This window comes from Pollicipes pollicipes, unplaced genomic scaffold (assembly GCF_011947565.3).
Source record: "Pollicipes pollicipes isolate AB1234 unplaced genomic scaffold, Ppol_2.1 Scaffold_7261;HRSCAF=8764_pilon_pilon_pilon, whole genome shotgun sequence".
Lineage (NCBI taxonomy): Eukaryota > Metazoa > Arthropoda > Thecostraca > Pollicipedomorpha > Pollicipedidae > Pollicipes > Pollicipes pollicipes.
In genome coordinates this window covers 10,773,682-10,799,937 of record NW_023597054.1, presented here as the reverse complement: position 1 = coordinate 10,799,937, position 26,256 = coordinate 10,773,682, and the positions used below count along the sequence as shown (strand labels likewise).

General features: G+C 49.5%; 1 protein-coding gene across 1 annotated transcript in view; it reads left to right on the top strand.

Annotated features, from left to right (window-relative positions):
• Positions 1-26,256, top strand: part of LOC119112977 (5-hydroxytryptamine receptor 1) — a 48,192-nt gene that overhangs the window by 16,940 nt on the left and 4,996 nt on the right. The window contains exon 2 of the mRNA XM_037237280.1: positions 377-427. Coding sequence (XP_037093175.1) covers positions 377-427 — 51 coding nt within the window. The remainder of the gene's footprint in view (positions 1-376; positions 428-26,256) is intronic.

Below are 26,256 nucleotides of genomic sequence, written 5' to 3'. Positions count from 1 at the left end.
TTAAACCGAATGCTGCGTTACGTCTATGATTTCGCCCTCATGCCGTTTAGTTCTGTGGCTCTTTTCAAAGCACAGTATGGCCTTGGGAAGCAGAGCGTTATGTGCTTTATAGTGACGCACTGGTTCAAACTTGAGCCTCGGCTCAGAGTGAAGAGCCTTCGGTCATACTTGATCATCCGCTGTCGCGAATTGCTCAAGACGTTAGGGATGTTTGACCTAACCTCTTCACTGCCGCAGGTTGGGGCCAGCGGTTGGGAAGCGAAAGTGTTGAGACCGGCGATTTTTTAGCTGACCTCCCCTGCCGCAAGTGCAGCCGGCGGCTGGGAAGCGACAGTGCTGGGGCCGACACTTCCTGACCTGACCTCGTCTGCCGCAGGTGGAGCTGGCGGCGGCCGCGCGTGAGGCGTCACGACCACGGCCGGGCGCCGCCCAGCCGCCGGTCGACATCGAGCTGGAGCGGCTGACCGGCCGGCCCAAGGCCGCCCAACTCAACGGAGACTGCTGCGAGTCGGCCATCTGAGCGGCCGTCGGTCCGGCTGGGGCAAGACTGGGAATCCCTGTCGGCTCTGCTGGGACGGGGCTGCGCCGTCCCACCGGTCCGGCTGGGCAGAGACAGGGGCGTTCCGCCGGCCCAACTGGGGCGAGACTGGGGCTTCCCTCCGGCCGGGCTGGGGCGAGACTGAGGCTCCCCAGCAACCCAGCTGTGGTGAGACTGGGGCTTCCCTCCGGTCGGCTGTGGCGAGACTGGGACGCTCCAGCGGCTCGTCTGGGGCGAGACTGAGGCGCCCCGCCCTCCCAGCCAGGACGAGGCTAGAACGCGGCGCGGCCAGTGAGGGACTCGAAGCGGCAGCTGGCTGTGGGGGCGGGCCGGCTGGTTGGCGATGATGGTGGCCCCTGTGAAGGGCAGGGTCACGTGAGAGCCCTGCGTCGAAGGCACAGGGTGTCACGGCGTGCTGTGTGATCGAAGAGCGACGGCCCGCTGGCGCGTTCCAGCTCCACTGACGGATGATGGTGGCCCCTGTGAGGGGCAAGGTCGCGTGAGAGCCCTGCGTCGAAGGAACAGAGTGTCACGGCGTGCTGTGTGGTCGAGGAGCGACGGCCCGCTCGCGCGCTCCAGCTCCACTGACGGATGACAATCATGAAATGGAATGCGCTCACAGTGCCGGAAAGGTCGCTCGGTTTCGTGGGCTAAATGAGTGCTCCAGTTGATATTCCACTCCACGAGTATTATTGGCTGTGTGATATTTGAATCTGTTGCGAGCCATCACATAATTTGCTGACATTAGAAAATCTGTGGTATTCGCTCACTACACGTGCTTGATTTTCTAATGGATAGAAAAGATGGTCCAGCTCTCACTAGGCTCGTATATGCGGTGACCCGTCTAACGGTGATGACCTGACCCAGACGTCAGTTGGCTGGACGTAGATATATCCAGCCCCAAGGCCAGGTCATTGGTCCCGACATGATCACGCTGCATGAATACGTACGCAGGTGTATAAGCTATTCAACTGCATACGTATTGCAAGGTCACTGGATGAAGTCTCATCGAGAGACTCCAGAGCTCCCCTCCGTCTTTGATGTGTTCGTTAGTCGGCTCCAAGCTGCACCCGTTACGCATCACCTGTAGCTCACGCCATGCCAAATTGCAGCATGTATCTCGAACACAAATATTCATCGATCTTCGTGTAGGCCAATAATGGTCATACAAATCCGCGCTCATTTGTAACATATAGATAAATGTTGGTCAACTTTATTCAATTGCGTAATGTACAAATGTTACCACACCGATTCGTCATATTTCCCAGCATTGTCTGGCAATGTTTTTAAATATGCTGTCATTTCGGACCGCGCTTGTTCTATCGCAAGACTACGTGAGTTTCCTTTCAGACCGTGTATGCGTGTCACCATGCTGAATAGAAATAAAACATTTGGGTGGAATGCAATGGTTAGAACGGTTAAACACCGACTGAGAACCTATTAGCTAGCTGACAGAAAACAGTGCATCTTGTTACGCATTGAAAAGCCATGGTCAGCGAATAAATGCGAATTAATGCACATTGACGTGTTTCTAGAGCTGTGTCTGTTGTTTTCGTCATTAAGTTTTTACGGCACACTCAGTTTCTGAGGCTGTATGGCGACGCCTGCTTCTCACCCCGGCAGGCAGGGCGGGCAGCGCGGGGAATCGAACGCCGTACCTCTGGCTTGTCAAACGCGCAACTTCACCATTGCACTATCAACACCCTCACAGCTGGGGGATCGTGCTTTCGAGCACGAACAGACCACAGCCTTTTCACGAGTTTCTTATGGAACATAATAAACTCTCTGCTAACAGCTGATACATGCCGTCAGTATAATACAGCATCCACTTCCCCGACAGGTTCGTGCGAAAATTGTGGGTATAACACCCACTTAAGGTCGAAATACATTTACTACCGAAACGCCACGCCACTTCTAGTTACAGACTGTCAAATGTCAAGTGGAAACTGCATTTTCAGCAGTTAATCGTAAATCTGGCTACTTCCTCGCGGCCCAACGGAGTTTATGTACTATACCCGCTCTGCCAGTCCTCTCTTGTTCTACATCTGATCACAGCTTTTAGCTCCATCTGACACTTGGCTTTCGGCCATCTCTGAATCACAGCTACCTCATCTCCCAAATCTACGCCCTTTCTTATATACGTGAGCGCGGCTTACACCTTTCTCATCATCGGCCACAGTCCTCACGTCAGCGTTGGCCACGGTTCTCAGTCCCCCCGACTGCCAGTCCGTGGTCCTGCGTGAAGCTTGGCTCCTGTTTCCAGCCGCACTGCGCTGTCACAGACAGTCCCGACCTTCACGTTCGCCACAGCTTGCCTGTCGCCACCAACCCTTTGTAGCCTTATTTGCATGATGGTGGAACTCCGTTGGCTGTTCGCCACGAGCGGAGGGTTGAAGAGAACAATTTCAAGCTTGGGTGCGGCACTGCGCGCCTTCTACATAGGCACTTAAGTTAATGATCGGGCTAATGGGAAATGGTAGCCCAATAAGGGCGTCATTTATGCATTTAAAACTCAAATCGATACTGCTTCCAAACATTTTAAATAGACTCCCCTGCCTAGCAGCTTGCCTTCCCCTAAGCTGTAGAGACCAAACAGGTAATTTTATCAGATTCCATTTCATACTGACGGCAATGTGGTTTATGGTCATTGACCATCATATGGTCATTTATGGTCATCAATCCTCCCCCCCCCCCCCACTCTGGTAGCTGGTGGTCTCATTGGAAAGACATTCTACCTGGAAAAAATGGAACTTAATGACTTTCCCCGACTGTTCATTTGGTTCATCCTTTGATTTGGGCAACATACATTGTCCAGGGGTAGCTTCAGGGTTTTTTAAGAGAAGAATGTCAAGAAAAATCTCAGTTTTTTAGAGACATGAATTGGCAGCTCACTGCTACCGGTAGAAACCGATGTTCAATTGAGATTGACATTGCTAATTTCATCTTTAAAAGAGAGCGTTACATATTTGTATGTGGTTTTGAGCTGGCATAGCCATGTTGGTGATCACTCGGTGCGGTTTACACCTTTGCCCTTCTCAGGACCTAAAACTCCCTGAGGCTGAATCTGAGCAGTTGAGTCCGTCTGACAAGGAGGTCTTTTAGAAATAACCGACCACATGACCACCACGAAGACATGGAGTACGTCTGGCGTCATTCGCAATTCATTTATTGAGCGAGGTAATCGGCATCCATGTACACATATATATATGAGTGTGTGTATGTGTGTATGCTCCTCCTCCTCCTCCTCCTCCTTTCCTTTTCCCCTCTCTCTCTCTCTCTCTCTCTCTCTTCCTTTCTCTCTCTCTCTCTCTCTCTCTCTCTCTCTCTCTCTCTCTCTCTCTCTCTCTCTCTCTCTCTCTCTCTCTCTCTCTCTCTCTCTCTCTCTCTCTCTCTATCTCTCTCTCTCTCTCTCTCTCTCTCTCTCTCTCTCTCTCTCTCTCTCTCTCTCTCTCTCTCTCTCTCTCTCCTTTCTCACCCCTTTGTTTGTCGTGATCGCTTTTATTTAAGAGCTTTTGCATTCATGTCAAAACTACAGCAACACATTGTGATAGGGCAGTAACGATATTCGGTGTGACGCCGTCCAATTTCAATTAGCTGCTATCGTAAAACCTGCTCTTCGGCATAAATGTATGGTATTTCGGAAAAGTGTCCCATGTGCATCGAGGAGTGCGCAGTGAAGCGTGTCATCTACGATATTCGTAAATCTACTTGTAAGCCAGATGTGGGCAAAAACGTAACTGTCTATAAGCACGCCGCACACGACGCAACACTTGTAGATGAAAGTGAACAAATGAAACCTATGAAATGTCACAGGTGAGGTGTCACAACATATGACGCAACTTAAATAGCAAGCGACAGGCGATAAACAGGACGTGGAACCCCTGCATGGATCGTCGCCGGAAATACGCTGGACTAAACAGTAACAGTCGGTAGGTGGCGAACAATGGTGTCCAGCGCAGATTCTATTACCGAATCAAATGACGTTGGACCACACAGCCATGTTCGAGTGACGCCCCTTTCACCATTAAACGCCTGCAATTTGTGTGCCTGAGGTTAGCTCACTAACATTTCCCGGCGTGAATAAGGTCACATAAGACGTAAAAATAACGTTTACTCTTCTGAGCTATTCCACCATTCTTTGCCCGATAATACATTACGCCATCTTCGTGCTGAACCGAGACCGTGGGAAATCTCGAAAACCCAGAGTCCAAGCCGATGAAAACGATTTACGATCTCGGTGCCATGGGCGTGGAGCGTGGAGTACACCGATTTTTGTGACTTTGTAATCTTTCGGCAATCGTTAACCTTACTCAAGGTCACCACGTTTTGGACAGGGCATCCGATTGACTATGGCGCTTCGATTGAGGTTTTTTTACTGCTTCGGTGTTGCAGGGTCGGATAATTGAGTCGTGTGGCGCTAATTTTGGCAGTTTCGAGAGTTGTGGGTGATTTTTGACCTAACTGAAGGTCATCATGTTTGTTTTTAATCGGTTTCATAGACTAGGAGCATGTTGTTGTATGCAGTCAATTTTGGCAGTTTTGGGCGTTTTTGGTGACCTTTGCACGGACCAAAGATCATCGTACTCCGGAAAGAGTGGGTTATCGACCATGTTGCGTCGATGGGTGAAGGTGTTGTAAAGATCGGTTCCGTACGCTCGGAGTTTAGCATTGTCCACAAGTTTTGTCGGTCGTTCAGTCCCTGCCTATTCGTCATCGTCGCAAACGTGTCTGAAACCCAACTTCACTGAAACTGGGGTTTGATGTTAAACACACAGTACACGGTTACATATTTGGGAGTGCACGGTCGCATTTACCCTATTTCGGCAGCTACAGATGGGCAAACATGCCAATCTCTAAAGTGTCGCATGCTGGGATTATCTAACACTCTGAATGGTCCACTCGGGGCCAACACTGTGTCAGACACTACATTTCAGTCCGCCAAGTGACGCTAGCCGGTGAAATATCAGTAGCTTCAAGCCTGTCCGGCACGGCCCGCTGATGAGTGAGTAGTGACCCGTGTCGGCGGGCCTGAGGCGGTAGGTCAGGCCTCGGGAGTAGCTCGAGCGGCGGGCCGTCGGCTCAGCCCGACCAGACCAGAGCGGGCCGAGGCTCGATCCTCAGGTCAGACCTGAGGGACGGCTGTGGCAAGACCGGGGGGTCGGCCGGAACCGGGAGCGGTGAGGGAGCGCATAAAATTACCAGAACCATGAAACCGTGTCCGTCACGCTCTTGCAATGTCGGCGATAAGCTCCAGGCTTTATCTGAATCGCGCTTCACATTTATGGTGCGTTCGAGGTCGGCATGCATCACAGGTTCTGTTTGGCAGTGGTTCTGAGCTGAAAACCACGCACTAGGGATAAGCGAGGCTATTCGTAGCATTATGCCAACGTCTGTTACGAATTTTGACAATAATAGAGGCGGGCGACCTGTTCCTAATGTGATTTGCAAACATCCGGATGTGTCACCGGGACGAATCACTGCAAATCGTCGACTGCAGCCGCATTTCAGCCAGAGTAAGCAATAGGATGACAAATGTCCATCATGTCCGGGCAGCTAAATGGAACCTCGCGCATACATGATCTCAGGGAGGTCCAAACAGGATCAGGCCGGGTAAAGGTGTCACCTTCACTGACGAGCTCCAAAACAAACACCGTATTAATGCACCGGGCAGCGTTGGGCTGTTGTCTTGGCGTTTGGCATTTCGGTCTTTTTGCACAATTATTCGGACATTAGATAGACAATGCCCATGCACTGAGCAGCGCACAGATACTCAACAGCACACAGGCACCCAATACCATCGTTTGAGCCTAACGATCATCAAGGTCACATCAGATACGCTGAACGAATCGTTTATTGACGATTATACAATACAAAGCAGATCCATTGAGAACAAAATGACTCTTTTCAACAACGTCCTGTATTTTTACGTTGTTGTACGAAGGATGCACTAGCACGTGCATGTCAGTTTGGGATGAGAAGTTATCTTGGCAGTGACCTGACGGCCTTGACCGAGGCGGCTTGGGTCTTTATCACCCATCATAGCATCTCCTCAGAGCGAAGCAGGGAGGCGCGGTTGCCTGAGCGACGCGGCGTACACCCCTCAGCGGGGTGTGACGTCACCAGCTCGGCCGCGGGCGGCGCTCCGCCCCGATCAGTCCGCCCAAGACAAGCTCGTAACCAGGCCCTCATCCCATGAGAGCTCCAAGGCTGGCGCTGAGCCTGTGCTCTGGGTGGGAACAACGCCAATCAGTACAGCGTGATCGAGGCCAAATACAAATGCTCGTTCCTTTGACCGACCGAACCTGACACCCAGCACGACCTGACACCCAGTGCGACAACTCGATGTGCCGAATACTGTGAAAAATGGTGACAATGGTGGTCATAAGGTGACGAAAATAAGCATTCACGGTGGCTGTTTGCTAACAACATCGCGAAAGTGAACATGAATGATACGAAATCCTGCAGGCGATCCTGGCCTGGAGGATCCTGGACTGGCCTGGAACACTCAACACTGTAACATACTACGCTCACCAACGCTTGCAGCGTGTGCCGGTATGGATCCCACACCGGCGCATTAACTCTTCAGGGGATGAGGCTCCAGCCCCCCTCCCCCCCACCCCCCACCTAGCTTTGATAGAAAAGTGGGCCACATCCCAAGATAAAGTTGTTTGTTGGTGAATTTGGTGGGCGTATTGTCAGGGTTCATACCCTCTCTCAACTCACTTTGCGAAACCAAACAACTGCTGTCCAGATGACAACTGATGGCATATATAAAGACATGCCATCCTTGCAAAACCCCAACTCTTCTGGTACTTACGACAGCTCAACTTCACTGGCGGCAGCTGAAGTGGAGTGTTCCACGTTCATATGGGGTTTTGAGTCGAACTACCCATCTTGAAGACCTTTTGGTGCTGTCCACAGCCCTGCCCTTCCTAACACCCAAGCCCTTCTAGTTTGTAAGCTAAACGCTGACGAAAGTGGGAAAATGTGTATCGGGGAAGTATTTTAAGTCACCTTGGAATTCATGACGTCATAACGACTTCATCCAAATTCTGCCATTCTATAAGCTGTGCGGCTATCAAGGCCAAACAAAATGTTGTTGTCGGGGGCGCTCGTGTTTGGCGTTCGTAAGCGCGATTTCCAGATATCACGACCGTCAGTTGGCTCTCAATTAATGTTGTGCAATGCACGGTGACGTAATCAAATCATGACGCATTGCGGAGCATTTCTGCCAAACAGAACATTTTGCTGTCTAGGGCAGTCTTTTCCACTTACAAAGTATGTTGATAGTTATAAGTGAGCTTGTTTGATCATATCTGGTGCTTCCTTCAATATTTTTAGATGTGAAGATGTGATGTGATTCCCTTTAAAGGGAATGTTCCATATTTGAAAATAGTTGGGCAAGCATCAGCTTTGATGAGATAAGTTGACTTGTGGCTATTGGTACGCTTAAGAGGACAAAAGATCGCTCAAAACAACACAATTTCACTATTAAGTGAAAAAGCTCCTCAGTACGTCATTGTCGTTTATATGACGTCGGAGGCACCGCCAGATGGCCATGTCAGAATCGCCACGGTAGCGGACAGGTTGAATCACTTGAAGCGCTTCAACCTACCGAGAGGTGACGCGCGCGTTAGCGCGTGGTTAAGAAACCCCAACGTCGTGATGCGCGCGTGCTGTGGCCCTTTCTCGTGATATTTTATTTTAAAAAAATGTCCGTGATTTACATTGCTTACTTATTTTCACATACTCGGTCGTGTTATCATTCTTAAGTGAGTTCGTTCCCAGTCTCAGTCTCAGTACGCCAGACACGAAAAATTTGGCGATCATATTTATTCATCATTTGTGTGGTGTCCTGAATATCTAGGTAAACTTGAAATAGTCCGCACAGAATAGTCTGCACAAGTTCTCGGGCGTCAAGCTCACAAACAAATAGATCTTAAGCCTTAAAAAGAGCATGGCTGTGAGCTGCACTGAATTATTTTCAAACTAGCCATCTCATTTCAAAACCACATGCATATGTGGAAGGCTCCATTTAACTCCACTGGTTCCGCTAAAAACGTACGTGCTGGCCGCTGTCACTACAGTGATATACGGTCACTACAGTGACATACCATACTGTCACTACAGTGACATACGGTCACTACAGTGACATACCATACTGTCACTACAGTGACATAGCTCTTGACGGACACCCCACATCACACCAAACTACGACCAGAACGGCAATAAAGTCGAACAGCCCGACTAGCCCAATTAAGACCTCTGACTGCAAGCACCAATCACAACTGGGCTGGGGCCCACTGAAAACCCGGCGCAAAGTTGACCGACTAGTCTTTTATCACCCACTCCAACACGCACATGTGACGGTTTTAGCTCATTTACAAGCCGTTATACCACAAGCACGACATGCGGACACAGGCAGAATACTTAAGAAAACAACTACAAACACCACGACTGTCGACAGAACATCATCATTATATCTGTATTTCGTCCCGCGCGCCATTCGAAAGTGGAATCCACTTCCAGAGACAATCCTCTTTATGACCTGGCTCCAAATTCCCAACAAACGACGTTTAAGATTCACGGTATAGCATATCATCCGGAATGCTCGTCGTTTGGTTTTAAACAGGCAACAAGAGCCGTCCTCAACAAGACGTGGATCTTTGAGCTTGACCCAAATCGTTACAAAATGCAAACAAAAAGATAAGTCCTAACCGATCCTGCGGGCGCAATGCTATCTCGCACTGCCTCGGACAGCATCAGATATCAGCCGTTATGTAGCATTTGGTGTTTCGGCTATCCTTGGTTGTAATTTTTTAACCCTGTCTTTCCCAAACAACTTGAACATAGTTTAGAACACCTTGTTTCCCTCAACGACGGCAGGGGCCAACGCGTCGATCCGAATTCGCAAAATAACAAGCGAGGGCTGTGTTAATTGTGGCGACCTCGGATTACGCAGGGCATGGGTGCGGGAACAGGGGGAACAAGGTCTCAAGCCCCCACTTTTCAATGTGGGTGGGCCAGCAACGCTAACTGCAGCCCTCTCCCTCCACACACACGGACTTTTCAGATATGTGCGTGCATGCATCGAGATGTGTTTAGCTCATAGCTGTGCTACCTAAAGCATGCATGATGATCTACCCTGTCTTCCAGCCACTTGCGTCAATACGCACAGTGCAACACTGCTTCGCATACTACATGGCAGCATCATTCACTATCATGCACAGGCGGCGAATGAATATAGTTTGGGACAGACTCTGGCGCAGTGTATTACTCAAAGCCCCGTTCTGTGTATTGGCTTGGTTGTGCTGTCAGTCCGCTTGCGCTGCCTTCAGGACAGGCGCGCCATATTTAAGATGGATATGTCGTAAGCGTTTGCCGTAGTCTGGCATATCAAAAAGCAAGACAAGGCATTTCGCATAATACCGATGTCTCATGCCACGTTTGTAAAATTACCATTATTACACTACCTGGCTGAAAAGGGGAGGCTTTGCTTAAAATTCCCACGAGCTAGTGGGCGTTTTTGTCGGCACTATGATTACGCTGTTTGCCTAACGGGTATAATACAGCTCAATATAAATATGCCATAGACGTTTGGTGCAGTCCCCAGTATTTCACGCAAAAGCTAGATGTTAAAATGTTTGCGGTTTACGATTTGAGCCATACATATGATATTTCCGCACTTGATGACACTCTAGAAGGACATAGAATATTTCAAGCCGAGCCTTACTAAACCGAGCATAGGCTTTGCAGTGTGTTCGTTTTGCGTTCGATATCCGACTGAATAGTCAGTGCCTATCGAGTGAAGTTCTTTTTTTTCTCAATGGACAGAATTAACTGCACTAGCTCTTCATGCGTCGGCCATGTCCTTCTCGGTCGTTTTAATCACACCATGCATTGCAGTAAGCCTTCAGGAGAGTGCCAGCACGTTTAGCATGTCGTTGCGGCTGCCATGGCCAGCAACGACAATCAAAAAGCCCGGAGCTTTCACATGGCATTTCGTGAATAATTTTCGTTTCCGAGACACGCGTGTTAATCAGGTAAACGTTTGTAGCAGGGCAAAACGCTGCAGCACCACGCGCTACAAGAGCCATGCACCGCGCGCCACCTGCTCGTCCGAACGTCACGATTCGCACCCTGTGTCGACAGTTAGCTTGAGATAAACGGCGAAGTCTGCTAGCCACACACAAAAGCGTTTTGGAAGATTTTTTGAAGCCCTCTGTTATTGTTTTGAGTGGTACCTATCTTTAACCATGATATATATATATATATATATATATATATATATCAATGTTTTTCTATGTACATTTCTTTCCGCTCATTTCCATACTTATTTTTACTTCTGCATGGTCTTTTTTAGTGCGGACAATTTGGATAGATAACTATTAAGTCTCCCGTTTCGCCCGGTTTGACCGGCGAATTTGTCTGCGCCTGTCCGGGGAACCTCCTAGTGTCACCCATCCATTGCCACGGTCTCGCGGCATTGCCGTGGCGGCCTTCTCGCCTCACGTCAACTGGCATCTACCGGATCAAACACCCGGCTGCCTCCGGGACTTAAAGACAGATACCCACCACGTGCTGGAGTCGGTCGTCGGAACCGCGCAGGCATGGCTGTGGTAACCGGCATTGAGCTAAAGATAGGGGGTGGCATCCACCCCAATGACGAAGTGTGAAATCGCGAGGTGGAAGCGGCTGAGATCCACTCGGTCAACTCATGATGAGTTAGAGTATTCAGTTCCAGCCGATGAGACAAAAGCTCGACAAACAATAGTGATCATTTAGTTGAACATCAAACATAAAACGGCTGTACAAAACATTCTATGTTCGGTTTAGCTAGCTGCTACCTAAACGTTCAATGCCACTGTGTTTCGTGCTAGAAATGATTTATATCTACTATGCAAGGAACGTAATAATGCTAATATGATAAAATAAAATACTTAGATCTACTAGGCAAGGGGCGTGACAATATAACATATAACGAATACGCTAATATAACGAAATAAAATTATTTGCATCTGGTAGGTAAGTAGCGCAAAATTGTGAATACAGAAACACCCGCAACCTCGGATGAATATGAAATAATGACTAGAATGTTTGGTCAGGTGGCGGTGAAATGTAATCTTATAAAGGTTATATGAATTTGCAGCATTGGACGATCCGTCCAAGTTTCCCTATTACACTACACGCTAACGACAGTAATACTGAACTTTTTATAGAAAAGCCGGTCAATTTGTCCTACATACAAAGCGGATCGATCCGGCTGCATTGGGCGAGAGACAAGGCAATTTTCGGGGGACCGATTCACACCTTAGGTAAACAAAGCAGTCAGACGATCAGCTCGCAGTCAGTCATGGCAGCGGCGGCCGCCGTCGACCGGCAGCAGCCGGGACAGGGCGGCGGACACCAACGGCGGGCGGGAACGGCGGCTCGCAAGGGAATATCCGAAATAACGACCTTTAATTGTGACAATTTTTACAGAATAAAACACGCTTTTTAGAAATTTTATAGAAATTGGGGAAGTATAGGCGGACAGGTTCCATATTGAATTTCTGACCAGCCCGCATCCGGTCTGTATAGAAGCACGTTCCCTGTTCCCCCTGGTGGAGGCCTCGTAAATGACCCAAAACGTCGGTCCATTCCTGAAATTTTGCCTCCCCAGAGCACGTGATGCCAAAACGTGTGCATAAGTTTAGGAAACTGAATTGTTCGTTGCTCAATGGTGTGGATGAATCTAGCAGATCCAATCGTGTGCCATAGGAAAAGGAATTTACTGATGACCAAAACGTTTTATGGAATAAGAGCGGACAAATACGCCTTCTCCTCCACCAAGCCCGGCCATTCGGACTTGCTTCTCAAGTCAAAGATCCTTAAATGCACCTGAGTCTGCCCCTCTCACTTTTTGAAGCGTTCCTTTGCCTTTGGTGCAGGGCCGTGCGGCTGGGCATCACAATCATATTCAAAATCAAGCGATAGAGACTCCAACGGTGGCTGCTTACACAATTGAATATTAATGATATGTCTAAGCGGTGCACAGATTTCGTTTGCTTCTGAGACATACCAACCACAATTGCTCTGTCAGCATCGTTTTCCTTTCCGTTAGTTGTGTACGAAGTATTTCATTTTTCTACAGTACCAAATTTATCGGTGCGTACTAAATGAGCAAAACTCAATTGTCCACGCATTGTTTGGAAACCGATATTATATATTGTTAATCTTTTAGCTCGCGGCTTAAGAAAAACAACGCAGGGGTTGGGTACTGTGTGGGTCATCGCCAAAGGAAGGAAATAGGTTCTTCTGGAGAAACTTCCATCAGAAATATCCTTCACTAAATAAGCAAAAAAGTTGTCCTAACATTTTTATGACTGAAGGCTTCAGTTAAAACGAATGTTGTCCTTGTAGAGTATCTCATGTTCCAAATGATCTTCTGAACTTTCTCGACTTCTCGGACGCCATCTTTTTCGATAGCTTTGTTTCGCATGGTCTCTAGCATTAATGGTATCGCTTCACGCTTGCGTGGGTGTTTTGCAAAGCAAAGGCGTGTGAAGCGGTACCGATCAGTCCAAGCAACCGTCCCGTCGACTCGGTGGCCAGCGGTGATTTGGCAGCCGGCAGCCAAGTCACACGCATACAACGTGCGCCACACAGATGCCGGCTAGAACAAACCCTCTACAAAGTCTGCTGCTGCCAGTATAATGGAGGTGCGCTGACCTGTCGCCGAGTGAATGTCTTGGTATTGAACGTGATACAGCTATAATCCAGTTTTAATGATGCAGTTGATGTCTAGTAACCATCTTATCAGTGTGCCGGGTCCGAGTTTGCCATAGTCCCAGAACTTCCGTGCTTGCATCTTTGTACTCGGGACATTCATTTTTAGGTAGACGCTAACAAGAAAGCGATCAATAACTTAAATTGAACATGGGAAAAGCGCTTAGAAGTTTCCAACACCTAGGATATTTATGATCATGATATCACGAATATTCAAGGGTTCAAACGTATTTATTCGGTATGAGTATGCGTTGCAATAGATTTAGTGTCTTAATTGCGCCCTGGCCCTTATGTCGGATTGCGTCCCGACCCCTATGTCGGATTGCGTCCTGACCTTTATGCTTGGCGCGCGCAAGCGGTGCCGTTTCAGCTCCGAACGTCGTGCAGGTTTCCCAAACCGTGCTCAGTGCCATGCCATTCGGCGACAGAGTTACACACAGCGCCGCTTCCAGGCAAATTATTTTTGTTGTCAGATCGTCACTCGACATCTCGATCGGGCCAGATGTGTTGACGCGTATTTTTTAGACGCTGCTCCAGTTGAAATCGACTCTTTTGCTCCCGTCACTCACATAGCGTGTGGATTTGCTCGACCCTGTCTTGACTGCTTCGGTAACGACCCGATCGCCGACTCGTGTCGGCAATCGCTGCACTCCTCAAACACGCGACGAACAAGGCCTTCAGCTCTTCAAAGATATAGTCGGGTTGCATTTTTGGGACCCCGTGCCCAACCGCCTCCGCTCGCGAGTCGGCAGATTGCCGGCCTGCCGTGCGGGCACTCAGGCGCGTACGGCGCGCTGTCACTAGTTCGGGGGAGCCTCCAAAACACGATCTCTCGCAACGGCGGCCGAGCATGGACTAATATGGACTGAAAGGTTGCATTGCAGCTGTATGAAGAGCCTGGCGGGCCCAACCCTTTAAAATGCTATAGGGCCGCGTCATGTAGCGAATTCTGAGTTCAGCACTGTTTTAGAAGGACGGACCAGTGACCGCCCTCCTGGCAGCTGTAGAGATGTTTGTGCCGCTGTCGGTGGACAGGTCGCCTGGCCGCGGCCCTCTGGGCTCTCCGCGCGCTGTTCCACTAGCGGACGTTACCCGCCGGCAGCGGCCTTGTTTGCCTGGCGGCACAGACAGCCGTAGTGGGTGGACTCCCACGCTTTCAGTCCGTCGTCCGAACTGCTGTCAGTGACACGGCGCGAAGCAGCGCTCAAGACGTGCTCGCATTGCCCCGCCTGCAGCGTCGCCGGCTCGGCAGGCGATTCCCCGTGTAATTACTCACCGCATGCAAACTGGCGAGGGGAACGACCAGTTCAGTTGACCCAGACAACTTTTGTATGTAGAGCATTACTAATATTCTAACCACTTAAGATAAGTCAGGAGAGGTAACCTATATCACTTGGTTAACTCCAATAGACCACTGAAATCTGAAGGGCGTGGAAAAACGTGTGATGAACTGCAGACTTTCAAAACCGAAACAAAATACAGGAGTGCATCTCGCTCAGCCTGTCGGCACTGTCAGAAGCTCCCCAGCTTAGCATAACTTCGGTAAGTTATGTCACTTATGACAAAGCGATCACGCACGAACACAAAGCAAAGGTCAAGGAATAGGAGCTCCGAGAACAGGCTCACATATTTGCATTTATACTTCTTGGAAGACCTTTTGAATAAGTGCGTCGTCAGGCTAGCTGTAAGTCCACGGGGCTTGGGTTTCAGGGAGCTCGCATTGCCACAACTTCAACACCGCGCTTGTCGGCGCTCGTGTGATCTATGATCGAAGTAAATTGTCCAGCCATTTAAGACACAACGGGGTCTCAGGGCACACAGGAAGAAGTTCCGAAAATCTACTGATATGTGCTGAGTCCACTGAAAACTCACCGCATGCCTACAGCGCAATGCATTATTCAAATCCGACAGGCGAACAGTGACTTTTGCCAATTTTGCTGCCCAGCCGTAAAGAATTTACGATGCAAAAGCGCGCACCCGAGTCCAGCTGGCTTTCTCGGACGCCTGGCGGTAAGCCGTGAGCTCAGTGAAGCGAGTGAGCCCGGGCGAGAACTGTCGTTAAAAGGACAGGCAAAACACCTTTAAGATGCGCATCAAGTAGAGGATTCGCGTCGGTAGTCACCTGGATGACTCGCAGGATGCTCTACAGAATGCACATTTGTTTTAAAGGGAGTGTCCCACCTTTGGGGCATGTTTTAAACATATTCTGGTGAAACCTCTTGCGCCTAATAATAGCACTGAGTATTGCCACTGCTGCACCGTTAAGACACATCAAGGATATCAATCATAGTTATTTTCCACTCCAAATTACGCGATCAACGCCTGTAACAGCACTACGCTTCTTCCCTACAGTCACCACCACCGTCGTCATGACATCCACCGTGCGCATCTCTTCCGGTGCAAAGAAAAGCACGGCTGTGACTGGCCCAGTGGGCAAGCACCAGTTATCGAGAAGCTGATTGGTTCAACTTTGAACCGGTGCGTCACTTGGACGATAAAATACTCACATTCCCAAAGCCAAAGTGCGCCTCGAAAGGAGCCACTGTAGTGAACACCATAGGGGAATAAATAAATGGTATAGTGTAGCGTTTCGTTGAATTCGCGGACTGGCAGCTGTATGTTCACATATGTTTGTCAGAGTGTTTCAAGGCTTCGTAACATTCTTATATAACATTTAGACAAAGCAGTGTGTTGCAAACGTTACACAACACGCAGGTTGGAAAAGCAAGGCAAATGGAATGCATGATATTCTGAGCTAATCATGATTCCAAGAAATCTGGTGTCGCTGATCAAATCGTACGCATCTGATGTAAGAGTACGTGAAAAGGACAAGGAGGGGTGCTGCTTGTCATGGGGAGGAGGGTCAGAGGTTCGCCTGCGCTTGTTATACGACGGTGAGGTTGACTCCTCTGATTTTGTAATGGTGTAACCTGGCAATGCTCCTGCGTGACATCTAGTCATTGCCAGCTAGATAACGTGCTGGTGTTTGGGAGAAACCCTGCATAATGACTGATAGCGTTATGGAACACCAGTCTACAGCCCGCAATATTATTTACAAGCAAGGCTGAGCAGCGGCTGACTTAGAATAAAGTTTCCGCTTGGAGTGTTTTGAGCCCGCTGGAAGCGAACTTTTTCAGGAATACTTTATTATCGTGCAATTAGTAAATACCGGGGCAGTTATCGTTCCTCAATATGAGGAAATTTGCTTGTTTTTTCACTCCTGTATCAAAATTTGTAGATCACTTGGAAAGTCATTAACGACATCTTGATTGAACAACGCCAAAAACTACCCCTCATTTTTTGTCGTATTACCGAACGGAATTTAATAGACACACACACACACACACACACACACACACACACACACACACACACACACACACACACACACACACACACACACACACACACACACACACACACACACACACACACACACACACACACACACACACACACGGGTTGATATTTTGGTAACATGCCTTTATCGAAACAATTGCAAAAGTGAATGTGCCCAACTATATTTCCATTCTCCTGGCTTTTCTTCGAGGAATGAGGCTAATACTGCTGTCTTGTCTATGAAAATTGATATCCTTATTATGTCTTAACGGTGCAGCAGTGGCACTACCCGGTGCTATTATCAGGCGCAAGAGGTTTCACCAGAATATGTTTAAAACATGCCCCAAAGGTGGGACACTCCCTTTAAAACAAATGCGTATTCTGTAGAGCATCCTGCGAGTCATCCAGGTGACTACCGACGCGAATCCTCTACTTGATACGCATCTTAAAGGTGTTTGCCTGTCCTTTTAACGACAGTTCTCGCCCAGGCTCACTCGTTTCAGTAAGCTCACGGCTTACCGCCAGGCGTCCGAGAAAACCATCTGGACTCGGGTGTGCGCTTTTGCATCGTAAATTCTTTACGGCTGGGCAACAGAATTGGTAAGCCACTGTTCACCTGTCGCATTTGGATAATGCATTGCGCTGCAGGCACGCGGAAAGTGTTCAGTGGACTCAGCACACATCAGTAGATTTTCGGGACTTTTTTCTTGTGTACCCTGAGCGTCTCAAATGGCTGGACAATTGACCTCGATCTACATCACACGAGCGCCGACAAGCGCGGTGTTGTTGAGTTATGGCAAGTGCGAGCTCCCTCAGATATCAGTTTGAATGGTGGGCTGCTGAAAGCACGGGAGTATCGTAGGTGCATAGAATCCAAGATCCGTGGAATTGCAGCTAGCCTGACGACGCACTTCTTCAAAAGGTCTTCCGAGAAAGATAAATACAAGTATGTGAGCCCGTTCTCGAAGCTCCTATTCTTTGATCTTTGCTCAGTGACAGCGCGCTGTACGCGCCTGAGTGCCCGCACGGCAGGCCGGCAATCGGCCGACTCGCGAGCGGAGGCGGTTGGGCACGGGGTTCCAAAAATGCAACCCGACTATATCTCTGAAGAGCTGAAGGCCTTGCTCGTCGCGTGTTTGAGGAGTGCAGCGACGGCCGACACGAGTCGGCGATCGGGTCGTTGCCGAAGCAGTCAAGACAGGGCCAAGGAAATCCACACGCTATGTGAGTGACGGGAGCAAAGGAGTCGATTTCAACTGGAGCAGCGTCTAAAAATACGCGTCAACACATCTGGCCCGATCGAGATGTCGAGTGACGATCTGACAACAAAAGTCATTTGCCTGGAAGTGGCGTTGTGTGTAACTCTGTCGCTGAATGGCATGGCATTACGCACGGTTTGGGAAACCTGCAAGGTACTCGGAGCTGAAACGGCACCGCTCACGTGGCTTGACAACCGACAAGACCTTTGCGTGGCTCGAAAAACACTTCGCTGTGATGGGATCCTGGTGGTACTCCGTGCCATGAAAGCACGAATGTTCATCACAGGAAATCCCCACCGCGAGAACCGAGGAGTTATGTACGCCACTATGCAGCTGAGGTCCAGTGGTAAGTTGTACGCTGCGTGGTCCGGTGTCGGATGCGCTGCGTTGACCGACACGAAGGCGGGGCTAGCAGATATGCGCCCACAAAACGTGCCAAGAACATCGATGATCTCCGTGAAATGAATGGAGTTAATACCGCCATGGAACCGCCCCCCCCCCCCCCTTCCCGCTCGGACGGACAGCTCTGGTGAGCGCACCTCTACCGGAGCTCCCGACGCCGGGACTGGTGGCACGGCTTGCTGGGGCGGGAGCCCCTCTGCCGAAGATGCCGACGCCGGGGCTGGTGGTACGGCTTGCAGGGGCGGGAGTCCCTCTGCCGAAGATGCCGATGCCGGGGCTTGTGGTACGGCTTGCTGGGGCGGGAGCCCCTCTGCCGAAGATGCCGACGCCGGGGCTGGTGGTACGGCTTGCTGGGGCGGGAGCCCCTCTGCTGAAGATGCCGATGCCGGGGCTGGTAGTACGGCTTGCTGGGGCGGGAGCCCCTCTGCCGAAGATGCTGATGCCGGGGCTGGTGGTACGGCTCGTCGGAATGGGCGCGCCTCTGTTACGCCTCCTGACACCGGTGATGGCAGGACGGCGCACAGGAGCGGGCACACAGCGAACAGGAGCCAATGAATAGCGATCAGCTGATCACTCAGCCTGCCTCGCCTTGTCGCCCCTCCCCATGGACTAGTGGCTCTCCCGGCACCCGTCTACAGCCGTCATTGAAATGGACTGTTCCTAGCTTTACTGCTGACAGTCAGGGAAAGACCTCAAAGCGAGCGTAAGTTATGTGCAGCATAGCGACCGTCTGCTTTTATTTTTGTTAATATTCAGTCTGAACAATTTCAATGGATGCATTTCTGACATCAGAGCTCACACTGGCCAGTACCTGTTTTGTGAGCCCTGGACTCTACTATCCGATTCTAAAGTTCCAGGTCAACGACAGAATCTCGTGGTGTAAGTTTAACACGTGCGGGTTGAATACCCTTGGCTCGGGTGGGGAGAGGGTCAGTTGGACTCTTTTGATATATAAAACACTAAGATAGCTCGATGCAACATATTTACAAGGTCGGCTGGCCTGTATGTGATCTCACTTGTGTCATCATTTAGGTTCCTGGGTTAAAGCCTTGGGTCAAATGAGGCGAAACAAGGTCAAACACCATATCAGCGTCTCAAGTGTTCCCAGACCTCCTCACGCAACTGCCGCGAAACTTGATGTCTGTTCTAAGCAAAAGTTCAGTGGCGTACAATGAAGGCCAGTGAACTTGTTTGATCTTTATAAGGTCAAGGTAAGCCAATACCTACGAGGTTGCTCCTATCTGGTAATTCAGATAGCCGTCAGCGTTTACAATAGGTGGGATGTTCCTGAAAACAAAATGCTGACCGGGTCATTTTATGTCAGTGGACTACTCTGACCTTTGAAATGCCCATGGAATATGACTGCTGCGGCAGTAGCGTCCCTGAAGAGGGAACATGGGGTAAATGTGACCTTCGTGTCTTACCAAAATCATGCATTCAGATGTTCCACATGTTTTTCCCCTCATTTCGGTTATGTTACCCCAAAATGCCCATGACCATGTTACCCCAAAATGCCCATGACCATGTTACCCCAAAATGCCCATGACCATGTTACCCCAAAATGCCCATGACCATGTTACCCCAAAATGCCCATGACCATGTTACCCCAAAATGCCCATGACCATGTTACCCCAAAATGCCCATGACCATGTTACCCCAAAATGCCCATGACCATGTTACCCCAAAATGCCCATGACCATGTTACCCCAAAATGCCCATGACCATGTTACCCCAAAATGCCCATGACCATGTTAACCCAAAATGCCCATGACCATGTTACCCCAAAATGCCCATGACCATGTCAACCCAAAAGCGCACGTGACGAGTTAATCTAGATCAAAGTTAATCTAGTTAACGAGTTAATCTAGATCAGTGTCGGGTGCAGGATCGTCAAGAAGAGCAAAGGCATGCAATAACACTTGAGAAACAGCAAACCGTCGCCATGCCTAGCAGCGTTTGACCCTCTATCGATGTGATACTTACACTCGCCTCTGTCAACAGCCTAGATCAGTGACGCGTGTAGGGTGTATGAGCCTGGCGTGGAAGGTGCATATATGGCACGACGCTGATACGCGCAACAGATAATTACACCCGCTCTGCCCGACATGCTTCTGCACCGGACACTGCCCCTGTAACATTCGATATGGGCCTCTCCGTGACGCCTGAACTCTGCTGTGATGTCAGAGCCATATCATATGGTATCACTATCAGTATCAGTGCATATCAGTAATCAGCATCGTATAGCATCAGTAAGCTTGCCCGAGATTGTTCGACTAAATTTCAGCCTGCCACCCCCAGACCCTTACCTGAATCCGCGTCTGTCACTTCCTTACTTTGCCCGTCCCCACACTGTTGATATGTTAAGTTTCATTAAGTGCATGCATTAAGGCTGACAGCTACTAAATCAGTGAACATGCATTGATTTTGACGGCGAAAACCACGTCACTTCGCGATGGCGTTACCCTCCTAGCATAAGCCTGTACAGCCGACTATCGCTATGTTTGATAACGTGAAATCCTAGGCAAGTCAAGCATCGGCTTTCAGAAGATGCATGGCACCTGTCAATGCATGGCTCTGAACAGACCACGACTTGTCCTGATATGTACCTCAGAAGTCAGGCCTGGAGCCGGCCCTGGGGGACGCAACGCGCCAGCACTTCTACACAGTGCGTCAGATTGATGGTGATGGAGTGCGACCAAATTTCGGCGCTCTAGCTGGAAGGCTTTGGTGTGGAGAACCCAGGTGCCACGGAGAGGCCCATATCGAATGTTACAGGGGCAGTGTCCGGTGCAGAAGCATGTCGGGCAGAGCGGGTGTAATTATCTGTTGCGCGTATCGCCATCGTGCCATATATGCACCTTCCACGCCAGGCTCATACACCCTACACACGCCACTGATCTGGGCTGTTGACAGAGGCGAGTGCAAGTATCACAACATCGGTAGGGGGTCAAACGCTGCCAGGTATGACAACGCTTTGCTGTTTACCAAACGTTGCCACATACCTTTGCGCTTATTGACAATCCTGCACCCGACACTGATCTAGAAGAGCCCGTCACGTGTGCTTTTGAGGTAACACGGTTGAAGAACCGAAAGGAGAGGAAAAAATATGTAGGACGCTTGAATGCAGCAACTTGATAAAACACGAAGGCCACATTTGCCCCACTTCCCCTGTTTGGGCACGCTAATGACATTTTTGGATTGCTTGGACGAATACAAAACTCGGTTTGGACTAGGCTTTTTTGATTGAGATTTATTTCGTTAAAATGTCCCATCGTCCACTCCCCGCATGGATTTCATGCGGCATTCCCGGCTTGTAAACTAAGTACTTGCGCCGTAAGTTTTCAAAGAACGACTATGTATCCGGCGGCATCGCCAAACACCAAACGTGTTCCGGCCAGCAACTCCTCAGAACTAACCGTAAATAAATCGTAGATTCGACAAAATTTTCCTGACCACACTGTTTTTCAACCACCACGCATTCAGTATCAAAAACGATCACCTTGAGGCATGTGAAACCGGGGAAGATGGCTTCGTATGTGGTGTTCAATCGTTATGGATTGGTGACGTATGGCCTGTGGTTCGTTTTAATGCCCGGCACGTGACCCGCGCCCGTGGTTTCGTGACTGCGGTTTATTTTTCGCCGTCTGGTGGCGTGATCATGACATTTTAAGTTCCGGCTCGCCCAAATCGACGCCGACTGCGTTTCGACCGGAGCCGTCACGACATCCACAACTTTGGCTGTCAGTATGGCAGCCAAGCGGCGCGGAGACCAGGGCCGCGGAAAGGGGCAGCGGCGACGGAAGCCGACGGCAGAACTGATGAGCTGCTCGGCAGGCACTGCCGCTCCTGACGCACCTGTCCACTCCGAATGTCGCCGGCATAAGCGTGGCAAAGTTGTGATCAAAGCAAGAAGAACTTGCCTTGTTCTACGGCAGCTTTTCATGCTCGCTCTGCGGGCGAAATGGATATGACATCCCTCTAAGCTCTCGAAAACTAGGCGAGCTGGAGCCACGCGGTAAACGCAGCTGAAAACTAAGCAGGCTGGAGCCACGCGGTAAACGCAGCTGAAAACTAGACAAGCTGGAGCCACGCGGTAAACGCAGCTGAAAAAAACTCTCGGCACCTTGCGCGGAAAAGTGCGCATGAACAGTGGAGTATGTGGCCTTTATCAGGTTAAACAGAGTCAAAGGAGTCAAATTAATACTTAGTGGACCTCTCCCGCCATCTCAGGAACTAGGAATAGCATGACAATACGAGAGACGGCGTTGAATAGCACTGAAAACTGAGTAGACACTGGTGGACACCGGCATATGTAACCTGTGACAGCCATGTCAGGTCAAACGACCGAAGGCAATTGTTTCACTGGTACCTCCGACTAGATCAGGAACTAAACAATGCACATCAATTGGGACATCAGGGTTAAAAAGGCCTCCCAAAGTCGTAGGATATGTGCGATTAGAGGCCACTGATAACTTACGTCGTGCATCGTTTGCTGTTTTTGATCAGCTCACCCCCTGGTGATTTCTGGTTACGCTGCGTGGAAGTGCCCCCAATTTCCTGGTTACGCCGCATTAGCCGTAACATCCCAAGAAGGTAACATCCTTTTGGCACCTAATTGGGCTAGAGGTACGAAACAAAAACCGACGGGATATTTGCCATGAGAGGAGGTCATCGGTTATGACTTAAAGGCTTAAGACATCTTAAAAAGACTCAAGCATCATTGACAGCTACACATGAGAGTAACATTACGCTGTTAGAGTAACATTAAGACTTGTCTAGAAAACCTCCTGGGGGTGCATTACTGCGAAAAATAAGAGCGATCTGTCATTTTTTGAGCAAAGCTTCACCGGCATGACCTCGAAAAAGTGGTCATAAGTCATGAACCGTCGAATTCAGAAACTTTGAATTGTCGGTGTAAAAATGGTGTTAACTCAGGCATGAAGGCTCTCGTCACCCTGCTCAAAATCTTCAAAAAATTAGTGATGAAAAAATGTAGGGGAAAAAATCTTAAAAAATGTAAAAAATGTCTGGCCCCTTTCTTTGAAGATGACCACGGTTAAGTATGTTTCGATCAAGCCATTTCAATGACCAGTTTGGGAAATGGTACAGCCACTCTCAAGCGAGACCCGACTGGGACCTGTAAGTCCCGTGCAGAGAGTCGTGATCATGGTCTGACAGCGATCAGCAAGTCCTGCGAACAGAGATAGTGCTTCAAAACTAACCACATTCTCCTCGGGCCGTATTGCTGCTCATCACAACCCACGGCTTGTATCGGAGCAAACATGATCCTCCGGGCCTGATTGGGTGTTTCTGACACCTCGGTCGTTACGGCAGCTCCTAGGAATCTCCGAAGCCCCGTTCGACTCGTCGTCAGCGCGATTGTCAACGGGAATGTGTGACGTCGACAATCGTGCTGACGACAGACGTCATGCGTGCTGACGACAGACGTCATGCGTGCTGACAGAGCATTCGATGTGTGGGCTGATGGGAAAGTTTCTTAACTTCACCTTCCTTTTTCCTTGATATATTGACTACTCCAGACCACACACTAACTTCGACTTACTGCCGACCATGACACACTACCTATAAAGTGGTGTCTGGAAGTGTGGATCCCGATCTGACATTATAATTATCCATCCCATCCGTAAGTTGAGTGCATCTTCCCATTCCCGTTTCAGTTCAATCACTTTCCTTCTCATTATGAGTGTTCATCCATTTTTGTGTAGAGAAGTTCTACCGATCCTTCACTGCTTCTCATGGTGGCGTGGGGCCCATCCTTTCACTGAACTCCCACTTGTACTAGCAAACCCTACATTCGAGACCTGTAGCGTTTCGTTCCTGTTCTCCATCCTTTATGATTACTTAAACGTTGTTTACTTACTGGGGAACGACGCAACACACGCCACACCAATCACTGTCGCTCACCCTTTTGTGCCTTCTCTTGGCAGTTCAGTTCCTCATTATCTATGCTCTTCCATGCTGACAGGCTGACAAAAAAAACCTGACATCATCGTCAACCGGTACGTAACGTCACAAACCACGTGATTTTGTGGTCGCGCAACGTGACGTAGGGCAAATACTTGACTATGATTGGTGCTGGCAAACGTGCTGACGGCAGATCGAACGCGGTCGTAGCGTGTGGGGTTTTACGACCCTGCCTTTTCCTGGGTACTCTTATCGGTCCGAGGATTCGCAGCGTTATGGGAGCCTCTGATCCGTATTAGGAGCTGTAAGCGACTCGGCACCTGACATCCCGACGAAGTCTCGTCCCCCATCGCAGGCATTCTTTTCCTCTCAGAATATCAACCGCCGTCCCGACGGCCGCCGGCTCTCTCTAACGCTGCCCATTGCTCCGTAGGCCCTCTGGCTTCCTCTAGCACTGCGGATTGCTCCGTAGGCCCTCTGGCTTTCTCTAGGACTGCCGATTGCTCCGTAGGCCCTCTGGCTTTCTCTAGCATTGCCGATTGCTCCGTAGGCCCTCTGGCTTTCTCTAACACTGCCGATTACTCCGCGGGCCCTCCGGCTCTCTCTAACACTGCCGATTGCTCCGCGGGCCCTCTGGCTCTCTCTAACACTGCCGATTACTCCGGGGGCCTTCCGTCTTTTTCAGCCGCTTGTTCATCATCTCCGAGCACGCTAACCGCCTTCATATATCTTATTTTATTAGCGTTTTCTCGTTCATCACAACTTGTTCGTCGGCTTACTCATGGCAATCATCAGTAGGCATGAAAGCCGCAATCTGGATATCCATAATAAAAAGACCATTTGCTCTCACTGTTGCAGTTAGTGCTTCAGACCCCAAAACGATGGAGACAAACGCACTTGTCGGAGATAAACACACTTTTCAATGCGAACAGCACACATGTCTTCAAAATAACACAATTTCGCCTATCAGCCAGCTGGAGTGGTGGCTTACCAGACGGGCAGCCAGGTATGTCTCCAGAGCCACTTCCACGTGGTGCACGCCTAGTGACGGTGGCACCGCGCGCGCGGCCCTCTGGCCGTCCCCCAGCCATTTCAGCTGAACACATGTGGATATGAGCGATTTTTATCTTTTATATCTTCAATACGATCTCTAATATCTTTGAATTTTTCTAGCTGGGCCTACCAGTATAACAAAGCTTTATTGCACCCGGACGGATGACTTTCATGGCATGTTTTTTAACTATTCCAATAATTTTTGGCGACTCGGCGGCTCAAGTTGTCATAAACATGCCCTCAAAATTTTTACTGACTTAACTATGGTTGGCACTGCAGTTTTTGAACACCTATGACGTCGGTTTTCGCTGCCTACATTTTTATCTTCCTGTTGCCAGATCATGACAAGATTCAGTCGGTGAGCGTCACGCCCGATTTGGCGCTCAGCGACGTTGCCGAGGTCGCAATGGTGTCTGGCAACTGGACACCATTGACACGCGTCGTGATTTTGTTCTCACCCCGACGCTAAGATGTGCGGGCGGTCACGATCTTAAAATTTTACAACTCATTTACGGTGCGTTACATTTCGCCAGACACAAGGCCAATCTCTTAGACTTGAAGGGATAACCAGTCCATGACCCTGCATCGGAAATAACCAGGGAGCCAGCATGGAATGGGGCCGAGGGATCCCGCATAAGACAGGATCCAGCATTGAATTATACTGAGGATTCACGAGCAGCATCAGAACAGCATCTATTTTGCACTTATCAAAATCAAGAAGGCCGATATATGATACAGCAGATTGCAACCTGAATTCGTTCCACGAGTGCAGCGAGAGCCTGGATCCGGCTTTACTCCATGTCAAGGGTCCGTGAAGAACCAGTGCCCAATTTTCCGAGAGGTAGCAAGGACCCAACGTGGGCTGGAACTATTGTAAAAGCCGTATTCACACCTTGCAGCATTAACGGATCCAGTACTTAGGCGATCGCACTGGTTACGTCGAGTTTGAAATCTCCGCGCCGCTCTACAGCT